The 16,098-nt window shown below is 41.8% G+C and overlaps 1 protein-coding gene across 2 annotated transcripts in view; it reads right to left on the bottom strand.

The window, feature by feature from the left end:
• Positions 1-16,098, bottom strand: part of abca4a (ATP-binding cassette, sub-family A (ABC1), member 4a) — a 33,407-nt gene that overhangs the window by 3,731 nt on the left and 13,578 nt on the right. The window contains exons 13-41 of one of the 2 annotated variants that reach the window (XM_047568630.1): positions 14,003-14,208; positions 13,742-13,918; positions 13,433-13,655; positions 12,554-12,775; positions 12,205-12,409; positions 12,043-12,120; positions 11,623-11,832; positions 10,981-11,158; positions 10,737-10,868; positions 9,921-10,060; positions 9,695-9,832; positions 9,147-9,325; positions 8,774-8,876; positions 7,849-8,054; positions 7,614-7,668; positions 7,372-7,452; positions 4,684-4,841; positions 4,431-4,555; positions 4,194-4,292; positions 3,913-4,102; positions 3,723-3,817; positions 3,491-3,523; positions 3,166-3,271; positions 2,980-3,054; positions 2,683-2,852; positions 1,870-2,047; positions 1,654-1,769; positions 321-468; positions 107-230 (exon numbers count right to left, since the gene is read on the bottom strand). In XM_047568630.1, coding sequence (XP_047424586.1) covers positions 107-230; positions 321-468; positions 1,654-1,769; positions 1,870-2,047; positions 2,683-2,852; positions 2,980-3,054; positions 3,166-3,271; positions 3,491-3,523; positions 3,723-3,817; positions 3,913-4,102; positions 4,194-4,292; positions 4,431-4,555; positions 4,684-4,841; positions 7,372-7,452; positions 7,614-7,668; positions 7,849-8,054; positions 8,774-8,876; positions 9,147-9,325; positions 9,695-9,832; positions 9,921-10,060; positions 10,737-10,868; positions 10,981-11,158; positions 11,623-11,832; positions 12,043-12,120; positions 12,205-12,409; positions 12,554-12,775; positions 13,433-13,655; positions 13,742-13,918; positions 14,003-14,208 — 4,150 coding nt within the window. The remainder of the gene's footprint in view (positions 1-106; positions 231-320; positions 469-1,653; positions 1,770-1,869; positions 2,048-2,682; positions 2,853-2,979; positions 3,055-3,165; positions 3,272-3,490; positions 3,524-3,722; positions 3,818-3,912; positions 4,103-4,193; positions 4,293-4,430; positions 4,556-4,683; positions 4,842-7,371; positions 7,453-7,613; positions 7,669-7,848; positions 8,055-8,773; positions 8,877-9,146; positions 9,326-9,694; positions 9,833-9,920; positions 10,061-10,736; positions 10,869-10,980; positions 11,159-11,622; positions 11,833-12,042; positions 12,121-12,204; positions 12,410-12,553; positions 12,776-13,432; positions 13,656-13,741; positions 13,919-14,002; positions 14,209-16,098) is intronic. The other variant, XM_047568631.1, reaches the window with a different exon arrangement.

Raw genomic sequence — 16,098 nt, forward strand, 5'->3', positions numbered from 1 at the left:
ATCATATTTCTGGTGCAGGTAATGTGTCAACATTGATTCATTGTTGTATGTTTCCACTGCTGTGCACTGCAGTGCCTTCTGGCCTGTGAGTCATTTTCATAGTTACCAAAGCGAGCGTAGATGTCGGTCAATGCCTGGCTCATGGCCATGTCTATGAGGCCTCGGCCCAGGCAGTAATGCGGGAAGATGAGCAGCATTGTCTTTAACAGCTGGTTCAGCTTGTACAGAGCCTAGACAGCAAACCAACAGAAATAACTAATGTGAGATAGAGGATGGACGGAACGCGGGATCGAGACCAACAACGAGAGGGATGGTCTTACTGTGGTGCTCTCAAAAAGGTCCAGGATGAAGGTGATGGCGCTGCTGTTGATGCCAATGAAGAGATTGATGGACGATAGAGAGACATAGGCTGTGCTGGGGACACTGAATATGTAGGACATCGGGTACATCATGGGTGTCACAGACCAGCTGAGACAGTAAGGGAGAAAGAGATAAAGAAAATAATTAGTTTTGCATAATGAACGTTTGTAATTTGATTTACAATGGCTACATACTTGTTTTACTATGTAAGCAAATGTGCTAAATATTATCAATAAATCATGCTCACTTTTGTTTGGCTACAGTACAATTACCATGACTAAATGAGATTGCAGAAGATGCCCTTGCATGTACTAAACTTTTACAAGACACAAAACGACGGAAAAATTGTATCACTCAAGGCCAGAAAAACTAATGAGGCTGCAGAGGATATTAAGAAAGAAAATTCACGCTACAACATGCAACACGCCGAACAAACTGAGTCATCAGCCAGCTGCTCTGTTCTGTAAACCTGACCCACATGAATGTAACAACAGTTTGGTGATGACAGTAGGTCACATTTAGACTGGATGACTTGAACTATCCACCATGGGAGTCATCTACGAGTTCACCCATCAGCCATGTGTTGAAAGTCAAATCTGATCTGTCACATTTTGTAGTGAGGGAGGTAGGACCCAAACGCAAGACAATAAGGACTTTAATAGAAACTCTGCAGGAATGAAACACCAAAGTACAAAAGAAACAGGTGAAGAGGAGAGACCAAAACTGAGGAGAGAACACAGGAAAATAATGACAAGATAAATTTCAAACAACTTAGAAGGAAAAAAAGAGAAGACAGGGCTATATATACAAATGGGCTAATGAGGCACAGGTGAAACTAATGAGGGCGGAGCACACAAGGAGAAACCAATCCAATGATCAAAGGGGAGGAAACAAGACAAGAAAGTCACAGAAAATAATCAAAATTCCAAATCGTGACCAGTATCAATGCAGTTACTCTGCACTCAACCACTGTTGAACGAGTATGAAAAATAAATCCAGCAAATATACAAATATTACCCTGTGTTAGTTTTATTTTAATGAATCAGCTGTGCAATCATTTTAAGGATGTAGGTGTACCTTCTCCTTGATTTAGTCTGTATTTCACCCAAAGTAATTATATTACAGCTTAGTAATGACGTTTAGTTATATTGTCTTGATGCCAGTCACAAATTTGTCGTGAGTTGCTTCAAAGAACTCAATGCACCCACTTTCAAACATGCACTACTGCACCATACTGTCCTTATTAAAATAAATAGATAAATAAAGTTAAAAAATAAAAAGACGGGAGCTTACCCGTAAAGCAGGAGCAGGGCAATAAGTGGTTCAAGGTTGGTGGGTGAGGTGTAGCACTTCTTATCAAAAAAGATAAATATTTTCACCACCATCGCAGCACTGATGGAGTAATTAACCTGTCGCAGAAGGAAAGTCACAAAAAAACACCAGTGCCATCAAACATTAATGGTGACTTGCCGGGTATTGGCAGGCATATTATCAAGAAGACTACGGTACCATGTCCCACAGGTAGTTGGCCATCCAGTACACCAGTGGACTGACGCCACTGACAAACTGGAGGTGCTTGGCCTGAGTGACCCTCTCCTGGATGAGATAGAGGACAAAGCTGGCTGGGACAAAGGACATGGCAAAGATGACACAAATGGCCACCACTGCATCTACAGACGTGGTCAGACTGGAGAAAGACAGAGAACAGGAGGTAAGGTTACAGAAATGCATCGTTCACTATTTCTCTGCAGTAATTATTGAGGACCTTTTAACATTAGTGAAGGTTTCAGACCTTAAGCTGTTGTGCAGAACTTTGCTCTTCTGATTACATAAATACTCTCAACACATGCATGAGATAAGATAAGATAAGATAAGATAAGATAAGATAAGATAAGATAAGATAAGATAAGATAAGATAAGATAAGATAAGATAAGATAAGATAAGATAAGATGTCAGATCCAAACGTTTCCCAGCAGAACACTGAATTGTCACAAGAAGCTCAATGTTATTTATTTTTCCTGTCAGTAGTTTTAATGTTGCTGCTGATCTGATCTTTATAATTGTTCTTCTGAATATTGAGTTTCTTTTATATCTGGAGGATCCCTCCCTGACCGCAGGGGACAATTCAATCATACAAACCAAGTTAAAGTGCTGCAGTCTGCTTTGTTTCCATCACTATTATTGCTCCCCTCTACGCATGTGGCTAACAGCAAATTCTTGCTACTGGTGAGCCAGCACATTAATGTCGCCACTAATTCCACACTAATTTCAAAGTGTCACGCTATTGCTTTGGTTATTGGTTATTGCTGATGTTCACTCACACAGTGATCTCGGAGAGCTGTTCTTTGGTGAGGTTCAGGGGATGGTTGATAGCAGTGATTCCGTATTCGTCCAGGTTAGCTCCTTTGGGCAGATGTGCACGGAGGATGGCATTGTTGGCCACGTTCATAAAAGATACCATGGCATGCCAGCCTTTATTGTTATACCACACCTAGGAAAGGCAGTGAACACTGTCACATACATGTCATTTATATACTACAGCATTTCTAATTTGTCTATGGTCTATTAGATTGTGTTTTACAACAGAAATGATGATTGATGCTGATGATTGGACTGACCTTGACATTCTTTTGAGTCTCCATGTACCGGAGGAATGTCCCAATGTCCTTCAGCATTTGTTTGGAGTATTTGCCCTGGTAATAAAACATTGTAGGCCCAGACCATAAAAGGGCAAGTTGATAAACAGTGGCAGTAGTGCATGTTCACACTAGCAAACACATCATTGCTTAGTTTAAATGCCTTACCCCAGTAACGTTGAGTAGTCGACCCAGCTGAACTGCAACATCCTGAACGGTCTTCGGCTGCAGCTCTAAAACAGGAAGCTGCCCACCGACTGATATACCACCATACCTGGAGACCACAAGGAAAATCTAACAGCTGCAGACCAAAAGTGTACTATCCCATTACCACCACTAGAGGGAGAGCTGCACCATAACAAAAAATGCATTAAGAGATCAGAATTTGGAAAGAAAGAAAGAAAGAAAGAAAGAAAGAAAGAAAGAAAGAAAGAAAGAAAGAAAGAAAGAAAGAAAGAAAGAAAGAAGAAGAAGATTTATTTAGATACATTACCTTTGTTCATTCACCCAGTATTTGCTTTTCAAGCTGCAAAGAGATTACATTCAGAGATCAAATAACAATAAAAGCATTTCAACCTTTTCATTTATTTTTTTGACAAAAATTTAAACTTTTAAATTAACAGTGCTATACTTTTCTGTTATATTTAATTATATTTTAAGTTCAGTATGTTAAGTTTGCACCAAGTTGAATGAATTCCTTTTGAACTGGTGCAAAAATCCTGTACCTGGTTCTGATGAGGCTGGGGTAGGTCTTCACCAAGTAGTCAGAGATGTTCCTACCCGTTAGGTCCATGAGAACATCTCCTGTCGTCTGGATCCTCTGAAAAAAAGGACAGCAATGGTGGAGCTAATGCAGATGATTTTACTTATGAGTTTTAGCAATGTGCGAGAGCAGGATGATTTTACCCAACCTACCTGTGGAGGTGGCAGGCCTCCAGCACCCTCAGGACACACAGGGAGCATGGTGAGTTTCTTGGGTGTGCTGCACTGACATTCTGGAGATGGTCTAAGGGAGTTCCACTCCGGGCCGGCGAGCCTTTCTATCAGAGCAGGGTTAACCAATGGCATCTCCCACTCTGTGGTGATGTTGTTACATGGGAAATCTCTACAATGGGGAGAAATTGGTCCATTGAAAAAAACAACGTAGTGGACAGTTTGGGGGAAAAAACACATCCTAAAATATGACTTTTACTCACTCTAGTGGTTCATCTACCATGCAGCGAGTGCCGAAGCCAGGCTTATCCAGTAACACCTCAGCAAAGTATCTCATCTGAGCATCCATAGGACGTTCATTGCTGCAAATGACAGTATTAATAAAACAAAATAAAGAGTTAAAACAATCTGACACTTACACATATTCTATTTAAAGATATTTCAGTCACTTGAGCCTACTTTAAATTTAGTATAATGGTGCCAGGTGACCAAGTTCCCACCTGAAGAAGGTATACTGCCGCCCATACATCCAGGGGCTGAGGGTCAAACTAGGATACTCTCCAAAAGGTGGAACAATCAGTGTGAACGTCAGAGCCAGGAAAACAAAACTTGCTGGCAGCACGATCTGCCATGAACAGAGACATAACTGCGATTTAAAAACCCAATCTTAATCTGACCTCTTAATGACCAAGTGTTCAAATAACTGGGAGTGCACCTGCTGTGTATTAGGATTATGACTTAAAGGAAGGATACCTGGGCGATGAAATCTTTGAAGGAGCGTGTGGCATGATGCAGCCTCTTGATCAGAAGAGCAAACAACTGTTTGGTGATCAGACAGAGGCCTCTGACCTGGTAGGATCCTCTGCCTGCACTGCCATCTGAGGTATTACATGGGCTGTGTCCATTGGACTCTGGAACAAACACTCAAGTCAAAATAATACAGTCTGACTCGCAACAGCGGAGTCACAATTACATCAAAGGAGCCGGACAACTACCCAAGCACGTGCTTAGCCTTTCCTTGTGCAGTGATTAACAAAACATTTGCCAAACGCTGTGCTACTGTAGTTTTGGGGTAAACTAGTGACACTCCTGGATCATACTGCATATTTTTTCTGAAACATATGAGCTGGTCGCATGTCACTAGTAAGACTATCCAAGCTGAAGCAGCCCAAGCATGACACTGTTGATGGGAAAAACATCATTTTTAAAAATAAACAAAAAATATTTTAAAATAATAATTTTTTGTGAAGAGTTAAAGAAGCAGACTAATGTAATTTTCTTTGTCTCTACCGTAAATACAAAGTTTCCGATACCGTTTAGCTTAGCACAAAGACTAAAAGGAGAGAACAGCTAGCATTGCTTTGATCAACCAAAGTTGTGTATGACTAGCAGAGGCTGTTATGTGATCAGACTTCAAGTTAGTGTTTTCGATTTTTCGGTTTTAGCAGCCAAAAATACAGCAAGATGACATTTTCACGGTTGAAAGTGACAGTGTTCGCCTCAAGCTTCCCTCTGTTTTGCCTCCAGCTAACAGCGTAACATCATAGGCCATGAGGGGGTCTGTTAGCTAATTGATTATCTTAGCCATTTAGTCTTTCAGTGACAAAGTACAGTTACAGATATTAGCCATGGGTAATCCCATTACATGGGATGTAATGAATTCTCTGATTGGCTAGAGAGCCTTCACTGTCAGCCTTCACCAGCCACACTGTCTTTTCCAACACTGTTTAGAAAGCAGCAATAACCTTTGAAAAACATATGTCTATGTGCTGGAGCATTTTGTCTTGGCTCACTCTTAAAATATCCAACACTGAGTGGCAATTTTGGTTTGGAAATTCTGGTGGGCCCATGCAGGAAAATCTTACAATGCAATCCATATTTTGACCATCTCATTTGTAATAACTGTAAATCTCTGAAGACTAAAAAATCAAGAGCCAAAACATTAGTTTTTTCGAAGTGGTGGTTACGTCAATTTGTATTAGCTTGTATTAGCTTCACATGCTAAGTTTGACTAGTCAACTATCGCAAGGTAAGTTTTTTTTCTTTTTTTGTCCTTCAGATTAAAATAGGAAACTACACAGACATCCCAATCTGCATCACAATTATCCAAAAACAGGACAGGTCCACGACAAAACCCATTGCTGATAGCTTCAATCTATGCCATACCACGCAAAAAAACACAACATTTTAATCTTTTTGAGATGCTCAGGGTTAATGACAGGGGTAGGCAATCCTATCAGAGGCGCTTAATGTGCACTTACAGCACGCAGCATGACTTCTATGCTGTTGAGCTCAAGAAATGTTGCCTTTAAGGAGACCAGCTTAATAAATGAACCAAAAGACCTCAAAGAATATAGTCTGTAAACGCCAGTTAGCATATTTCAGTGAACTATTTTGGAAAGAATGGATGAGGAAAACGCATATTTTACACAATATACTAATGCATTCTGAGTGTTATTTTAAAAAGTTCACTCTAACTGATGGGACTACATTCACCGACCCCTCCACTGACACTCACTGGATGGAGGATTTGTCCAAAGAGGACACAGAGGGGACGAAGTCTGGTCTGTCTTTATCAAGTGAAGCCTCTTCTAATGTGGAGGGTAACGAAATAAATGCAGCTTCTGCTTGGACGTCCCTGAAACACGCAGCTAAAGTTGCGTTAGCGTGCGGTTAGCATTACCTCCAAAATAATCATTAACTTGATGTAGTTTGTCAAATTATTAATCACTCACTGGACATGAAAGAAAAGTTGAAAGCATACAAATTGTTAGTTTTATAGGAAACAGCTAATTTTTCGTGAATTTTTTCTTAAAAACAGACTTCAAGTGATCAAACGGTCATTTAAAGGGTTAAAATTCCTCAAAATGACAGCATTTTTGGTAGTTTTGTAAAGTGCTGAAGCGCTTTAAGAGATTTATGCAGAAACAATCAGTAAAAAAATATGGATTAAGTTTTTATAGCAATTTTTCAGATGTTTTTGTCTGTTAATGTTACAAGAGGGTAGTAAATTACCCGGATGCCTGTGCAAGTTGTTGTTAATTGTCTCACTTCAATCCTTTCTTTTAATTGCCAAACTGTTAAAACGACACATACCAGTCCACTGAAAGCTACTTACTGTGTTGTATTTTGTTGAAAACCAACATAATGTTGTTTTACAGGTTATGAACTTTGGTATTTTCAGTCACTTCTTTAGTGTTTTGGTGTCACCCTCATGTGTTTAACATAAGTTCAGGCCAGCTGTTTACCCCTGTGTTATGCTAAGCTAACTAGCTGCCAGCTGCTGCCTTCATATCTCTCATAAAGAAGGTCACATTTCTCAAAATGTCAAGTTAATCCTTTGCTTTGCTCTGTTCACCTTGACATTTATAAAGAATTCATATGTTTTTCCCACAACAGCAGCTGTTGTCCAGAGCCATAAGATGAAAAAGCCACTGTCACCTTTTAGCGGCTCCATATCAACAGCCACTCTGTTGAATCCACAGAAACTAGCTCGAGAAAGCTGTCGCAATGATCTCTTCTCTGAGTGAGTTCAAGAATAGACACAAAGGATGACACACACGATCAAGAGAAAACTGAGTTCAACAAGAGGTTCAACTACACATTCAGACACAAGGAAACAACAGGAAGTCAAAAGGATATAAAAGAAAGAAAGAAAATGTTTCTCTCTTTTCTTTTTTTACCTGGAATACATTTTCTGCTGGTTGCATTTACGTCTGCAGTGACCTTCAGGAAGATCTACAAAAAGGCAGATTACTTAAATGACTGATTGAATGACTGATTGCCTGAATACAACTGTTATGTCAGATATTATTTTCATCAGATGTTTTTTTTAAGTGCTTTGACCACAATGACTTTTTTGATTGCTAGCAAAAGCCTACAACTGCTTCTGTTTCCTCCGTTATTGTTTCCACGCACCTCTTCCAGTGATGTGTCCGACACACCGAAGCTGCTGAGGCCGATGTCCATGAGGGTCTCCTCCAGCTCTCTGAATAAACTAGCGTAGGCCCTGGGCTGGAAGTTACGATTTGGCAGGAGGTAGGTGAGCTCCTGGCCGATAGCCTCGATCAGACGAGCCTGTGGCACGTGGTGGTGGACCAGGGTGGTGATGGCATCCATGTTACCTGGAGAACAGTAGAAAACTTGTAAAACTGCATTTTAGGGATTTGTCCTTCATTTTCTTCCATTTCTTACACTTAATATTGCACAGGACAGAGGACAGATGTCCTATTTTTAATTCTGCATCTTCTTTATATCACTGCTGTTGCTGCAACCCAGCCATTAGAGGTTCTTCTCATTTTGGAAGCCAGGTCAACACCTTGTGCTGTTTTTCATGTTTGTTTTTAGTTGTTCCTAAAGTGTTTTGTGTGTATCTGTGTCAGACTGCATCCTGCTGGGGATGGTGGCTGCCATCAAGGAGTGTCATTGCTATGGGGTGCAGGTCTTGTCTAGGTGGGTACTACATGTCTAAATAAAATCCACTGGGTCCAAAAGTTTCGCAGCAGAACATTGACTTGACACAAGATGGTCAGTGTTATTTACTTCTCCTGTCAGTGGTTTCAGTGTTAAGGATAATTGGTGCATATTGTGTGTTATATATTGCAGAGCACACACAATAGCACTTATAGCACACCGAGTTGAGGGTATTTTTAGGTGTGTTGGCAGCAGGTACTGTGAGTAGACTGACAACAATCCAGTTATAAGACAGTATTCATTCACACAACAAGAAGTGGTGTCCCTTTTTAATGCTCAATATGAAAAGGCTTAAAAACCTGGTTCAGGGAGGATGACAGTTTGTATTGAGGACACTACATTCCAATCATGGAGTTAATGGTGACCTTACCATCCATCTGTCTGTCTGGGGCCTTGCTCTCTTTCTGCTCGGCTTTAAACTTTGAACACTTTGAGCAGTCACAGGAGCAGTCCTGTGTGCAATCACAGCTGGCCTGCAACACAAAATGATAGCAGGAGTAATATGTAGTTCAGCAGCAGTCACTATTTGTCTCCCCATTTATAACAGAAGAGACAACAGAGAGAGAGGTGAAACCAATTATTTACTTATCTTTCTTATCCAAGGGTTTCATTTGTCTAAATTATGTTTCACGTGTGTTTCTGCTCACACAAATATAATCATATCGTGTCAATGTTCGTGTTGAAAGTCGCGACACTGTCAAAGCTTTCAACACTAACGTGGTTTCATCTTCATTAGTTCCCACCTTGAGCGTGTCGTGTTTCATTCGCCGCACAACAGTGAGGTAGAAGCCGGCGCCAAAACAGTTCTTGAGGAAAATGGGTGAACCACAGCAGTAGAGGCGGCCCTGAGAGATGATAGCCACCCGGTCACTCAGCAGGTCGGCCTCGTCCATGTGGTGGGTGGACATGATCACTGTTCGCCCTGCAAACGAGAGCAACGGTGGAGGGACAGGAGAGGAGGATAAATGAAAAGACGTTTCTAATCATCTCTAATTAGCTCAATCAAGTTGGAAGGAGGCTGTGAAGAGATAAGACAGAAAAAACAAACTTTCTAAACAGAGATTTCTGGGCAGCCGGCCAGCATTTTGTACCAGGCCTGTCTCAGTTGCTGTCAATAGTGTAAAGGAAGCGAGGATTGGACCTAGGCTGAATCGTTTATGGCCGAATCAAATAAACCTGCCTGATATTTTTAGTCTCATGGAAGATATGCACTACAGCTAAGTAATTTATCTCAAATACAAAACTATACAAAGCTCATTTCTTATCTCGAGCCATCAAGGGTCAGTGTTACCTCCGCGGTATTTAAGCAGTAGGTCCCAAATAGAACGTCTGGAGTAGGGGTCCACCCCAGACGTGGGCTCATCCAGGATCACCACCTTTGCCCCACCAACAAAAGCCAGGGCAACTGACAGCTTCCTCTGCATGCCTCCTGGAACAGAACACCACCATGGGTGTGTTGCAGTTTGCAAAACTGTGAGTGCTAAAACATCTGTGTGCAAACCTGCTTGCAATCAGACCTGAAAGGTTTTGGGTCAGCTCGTCTCTCTTGTGGGGAAGGCCCAGATCCTGCAGCATGTTCTCCACCTCTTCCTCTGCCTCGGCTATTGGACGACCTTTGAGCAGTGCGTAGAAGAGGATATGCTCTGCTACAGTCATACTGGGTACAAGAGAAAGAAGAAGAAAGAAATACAGCTACAGCTACAGTATGAAAGTGTAAATGCTATAAAGTGCCATGTTTTTTTCTGCTGTCTTTTGTCATGCAGTGGCAATGTGTCCAATGTGGCTTATTCGAAAACTTACACTGATCAGCCACAGCATTATGACCACTGACAGGAGAACCAAATAACATTGATCATCTTGTGACAGTACAATGTTGTTGCTATGGATGTTACTTAGACATGTACCACCCACCTAGACCAGACCAGGCACCCCCACCCCATAGCAATGATACTCCTTGATGCAGCCTGACACAGACAAACGATTTAGGAACAACTAAAAAACAAAACAAAAATAAAACAAAAAAACATGAAGAGCAGCACAAGGTGTTGACCGGCCTCTAAATTCACTAGATCCTAAACTGATCAAGTATCTGTGGGATGATCCACAGAGGCCCCTCCCCTCAACCCATAGGACCCAAAGGCCCCCACTAACAACATTTTGTTACCAGACACCACAGGACACCCTCAGAAGGCCCATGTCCATTCTGTGATGAGTCATAACTGTTTTGGAGGAAACAAGGAAGACCTCCACAATATCATGAAGGTGGTCATAATGTTATGCCTGATGGGTGTATGTTTTGATGAACCGTGTGTGGAGTTACAGACAGTACTTACTGCTGAAAAAGGATGTTGTGTTGTGGGCACATTCCAAGAGACAGACGGATGGTGTCCATTTCTTTGCGGATGTCCTTGCCATAAATGGTGGCTGTCCCCGAGGTTGGAGGGAACATTCCAGTCAAAATAGACCTGGGGGACGCAGTGACAGAAAGATGGATGTGCGGAGAAGAGAAGAGAGAGGGACTAAATGTTCAACATTCATCGCATGGGCACGCTTGTGTGCAGGGACCGTGTGACATACATAGTGGTGGTCTTTCCAGCTCCATTTTGGCCCAGAAAGGCAGTGATCTGGCTCTCATAGAAGTTGATGCTGAGGCCGTCGATGGCCGGTTTGTAGGAACTGCCGAAGACCTTGACCAGGTCCTTAATACAAACACCTTTCACCAGATCAACTGGCTCTGGCTCGAAGAATGTCTGCTCTGTACACAGCAAAAAGAAAGAAGTCACTAGTTCAGGGGTAGGATGCTTCTGGACTGCTTCTGGAGTGTGAATACACTCAAAAACAAAAAATAAGAGCAAAGGTAGTGGCATTTTCCAAATCTCCATGAAAGATGTGTCACACCTTTGACATCATGCAGTTGGAATGCCATTTGTGCAAAGAAAAAGCTTCCATCACTTATTAACTAAGCACTGAGGTGACCAGGAGTGAGTGTTCACATGTTTCAGTAAAAGCAAATACACACAAGGACACTGAGTTCCCACACAACGATGGAAAAGTTAACACCAGGGAAATGAGGGAGCTCCAGGCCTGAGATCAGCTGTTTGTTTGGAGACATATTACATTAAAATAGTTAAGAAGATATATAGTTAACTGTATGAGAAATTAGGCTTCCAGTTTTGTGTAGATATGCATTTCAAAGGGAAACAACATCGTCCATTATACCGTCTTTCTCCTGGTCCGTCTCTTCTTCAGCCTGGTCTTCCTTCCCCAGCCTCTCACGCCGATCCTGGTGCTCACATGAAGGCGGTTCTTCCATAGTCTGGGCTTTTTCTTCTTCTTGGGTTTCTTCCTCCTCTTTTTGTTGCTGCTCTCCTTGGTCCTTGTTTGCCAGGTTATCAAAGCCCTTTTTATCCAGCTCCATTTTGTTGTTGCCTTTGAGAAACAGGACTCAGATTACTATCAGTATTATTCTATTAGTATTAGTATTAGCATTATTCTAGTGTTACTAAATAAGGAATGTCCAAAAGCCCAAGCCAGTACTTATTTATTACTGTGTCCTGTATCTTCCAGTGCCATCTATTGTCAAATAAAGCCAAACATGCTCAAAGAAAATAGTGTGAACAGTGAAATGTAAAGTAGCACCTGAGGCTGGAGCAACACTGTTGAGCCAATAACAGGGCAGGAAGGGGAAGTAAAAAGGCCGGCCGATTCCATACTGCCCTGTGATGAAAAGCAAATTAAATCGAATTTATGATAATGATTTTTCACCATAATATGTACAGACAATCTCTAAATGACACTGACCAGGGAAAACGTTGTCCAGGTACCAGGCCAGAACAGCGTAGAGTACAGTGTCCATGGCCATCATGGAGATGGAGGTGATGAAGGAGAACTCGTCCCCCTCTAGGGGGCTTGTCTGGATGTTGTCCCACTGCAGACCAAGACCCTGCTCCTCATACCTGGACAAATACTCTGTCCCAAAGCCAAATGCCACTTGGGACAGGAGACTCTGAGTAAGGGAACAATGATAAAAGCTGGTAAAATTCTCAAACTGTGTTTTATATGTAACTGATTTAATTAGGAGGGGTCAATTAATGATTCTGAGAGGCTTAAACCCGTCTCTGTAAGCAAAATGAATTGATGTTACACCCACCGCCAGGATCTTCATGTCTTTGGTGATGCGGTCTTGCCAGGCGAAGCAGAAGATGTGCGGAAGGTAGAGGGCGAAGTAAACAATCCCGCAGCAGGCCGCGGCCAGGTTGGCCTGGTTGAAGAAGACGCTGAGGAGGAAGCACTGCATGATGGTAGCCGTGGTGAAGGTGAGCAGAAAGAGGAAGAGGATGACAGGGTTGCTGTAGTTCAACACTCTCCCTCCCTGAAGATGAGAGAGAAATGTGATGATTGATACCGATAGTAAATTGTAGTTGTATAACTATTCAAATATCTGAAATGGCTTTGACTGTGGTCTTCAGAGTTCTGTAGGGCAACATCAGACACGTCATGATTTTTTTACCAGCATCCTTTATGTGCAATGATGAAATTGAGTGAAATTATTCTACTGTAGCACTTTGTAATTTTAAAATCAAGTAATGAAAATGGTGTAAACTTCTTGCATTATTAAAACTGATTTTTGTTATTGCTCATAAATAGCTGCACAGAGAGTTTTCATGTTAAATGTTGTTTTACACAAAGAGTCCACTAGAGGTCGAGGCAGCCATTCTTTCTACAAAGAAGTTGAGTGACTGCCTACAGAGGAGAGAACCAGTGACTTTTATGAGGTACAAATTAATCATTGACCAACACATTCCTGACATAATTCCCATGATGTCACAGTGTTCCCAACACTTTATGAATGATTTATAGGATTAGTGTGCACCCAGTGTGCAACCATTATCAATTAATTATTTCAAGGAAAATTACTTTGTAATGATTAAAAGTAATATAGGTAGATGGTACAATGACTACTTAATGCCATTTATGTGAATGGTGGTTTTAATTAGAAATGTGCTGGGATAAAAATAGTTTTCCTCACCATGATGATGGCAGTAAGCAGAGCTGTGCTAGTGCCCATCATGAGAAAGCTGTCAATAAACCAGGTGGACCAAATGACACCGTTGGTGACCCCCGTGGCCTTCAGGGTCTCCTTCAAGCGTAGTTCCTTCTCTAGAACGATGCTTTTCACTATCATGGATGCGGAGTAGACCCAGGCCAGCACCATGAAGATGGGGAAGCAGCGGCTCAGCGTCAACATGAAGCTGGACAGAGAAGAAAGAGGTCAAATAAGATCTGTATCTTCAAAATGAATAATAATTATGACTTATATGATCATGGTTCCTCTCACAGATCATCCACATAACAGGGGTAGGGCATTTGCTGTAGATAAACACCCAGTGGCCATTCCTTTCCAGTCTGAGTCTTGATGATCCCATGCTCTATAATGTCCTGAAGATAGGCAAAGCCACCCCAAATATAGCGGAGGTCATCCAAAGGATCAGCTCTGGGGCCTGGATCCCAGTACCTGAGTAGATGATATACACACAATTAACCTCTGATACTTCTGTATTAGCCCTGTACTGCATTCCTTCTAGAGTTGGAATCTAACCTGTCTTTGACCTTGTTGGTGCGCTCCACCACATCAATGTCCATACGGATCTTGAACTGAACATGAGGCGGGACTTTGGCCGTCCAAGAGTACATATTTACGAAGACGAGGCCGGCCCAGAACTTGCCTTCCTCCAGCAGGTCCAAGGCCTGGTGCGTGACCGCATCCTCGTTAGGCAGAGCCACAAATTTATCCAGAATCACACACTGGGAGAGGAAAGATGAAGAGACAAATAAATTAATGAGGGTTATAAAACAAGAGAAGACAGCCATGCTGCGAGCACAGCAGTGGATTGTGCTAAATTCTAAAAGCTAACTTCAGGATAATGACAATTGAGAATTCAGGATAATATTCTTTCAACTTCACAGTAGTCCTAGCCTGGAAACTAAACCAATGTCCATCCCACCATTTTCTTTTTTTTTTTTTGTGGAGTAGATGTTAGACTTTGCGTGGGCTTTATACAGAGATGGATTAAAGAGTAACACTGACATATTCTTACATGTCATCTGTGTGCTATAGATTTGATTTTGTATGGGAATGTCGATACAAAATTTTCAAAGGTGGCTGTCAGATTGTGTGGCAGAAAAACTTAATCGCAGGTTATTGATATTGGTTGTAGAACTATCCAAATGTAAGTCTTTTTGGTTTTTCTGTACCAGTTGAAAGGTTATGACGGATTCTCCACATGGAGAATCTGGAAACCACGAATGCCACTAAAAGTTTTTTTTCACCCATTAGTGCAGTAGAAATATTTCATGGGATCATTTTAATCTGACAGTGGTGTAAGAGAAGAATCAGGTGATTAAAAAAGTATTCTTAAATTTATCCTTTAGAAACCAGAGAAAATTGAAATTACATTTTGTTTTAGAGCCGTTGAGGTATTTTGTTCTGGGCCGAAGGACAAACACAGTCATCTCCGGAGTGATCAGCGTTAGCCTGTGTTGCAACAATCCTCACTCATTTGCAGTTGCAGTGGCTGTCCCTTCCCTGAATAGCGTGTCTGATACAGCCATTCACTGTAAGCTAATGCAAATAAGGAGTGCCTTGATCCAAAAGGAATCAATCCAAAAGTGTTGTTTACCGCTGAGAGTGCAGACACCCTTTCTAAACCCAAAACATACATGCACCTAATTTGCCATTTAAACGCAGATATGCATCCAGAATACATGCATGTTTGCATTTACAGACACAATGGACACTAGGTACACCACGACTGATATAAATCTAAAAGGCCGTCCCTTGATTTACTCAAGTGTTCACCTAGTAACAGTGCAGCCCCACTGGGTGGTGTGATACGCATGCATGCCACCAACGTAAGCCAGCCAGCCATCAAGCCCATGGTCATTGTTGTCTCTCTATAATGGATAGTGGATAGAGTGACAGCTGTATCTAATCGGCCTCAATCGTTCCCACTCTCCCTGTCACACTCAAGTGCTGTAAGCTTCAACTTGGACAAAAACACAGAGGACCAACCATCTCCCCGGCCGTGCCCCCAGGTACCCCCCATGTCACCCCCCAGCGCGATAGGCCTCTCATCCCGATTAGCCTCTGCAAAAGAGGCAATTTAAACTTTGTTTCAAACACACTGGATCGCTCAAACATGGAGGGCCCTCACAAGAGATGGTATGTGATGTTTTTTTTTTTTGGTCATTTTTTTTGTTTTGTTTTGTTTTTATATGGTTCCACTCAATCAGTAGTAAACAAAAGAGACTCGACAGCTAGTTTGTTGCCCTGGCTCATGCCCACCTGGGTGGATTTTCATGTCTCTGGACAGGGGGACAAATTACAGAGCCTAAGAGGCAGTTTATCTAAAAGCTCACATCACGTCAAGAGTGGTTAGGCATCCCGTGTAGAGAAATACACAACAAGTGGCAAGACTTTTAATTGGATTATTTCCTGAATAGGCCTGAACCTAAACTTGACATTTTAGGTGAAATTAAATAACAAAACAGTCCTGTGTCAAAGTCTAAAGTGATAAAGGTGAGGAGCCTCTTTTTACTCTTCGGAACAATTCCACATTTCTCAAAATCCAGTCAGTGCAACTTGAGAGGCAGGTAATCTTGCCCAGAGGAAGGAAGTGCTAAAAGGTCTGAAGC

Source organism: Mugil cephalus, chromosome 18, assembly GCF_022458985.1.
Source record: "Mugil cephalus isolate CIBA_MC_2020 chromosome 18, CIBA_Mcephalus_1.1, whole genome shotgun sequence".
NCBI lineage: Eukaryota > Metazoa > Chordata > Actinopteri > Mugiliformes > Mugilidae > Mugil > Mugil cephalus.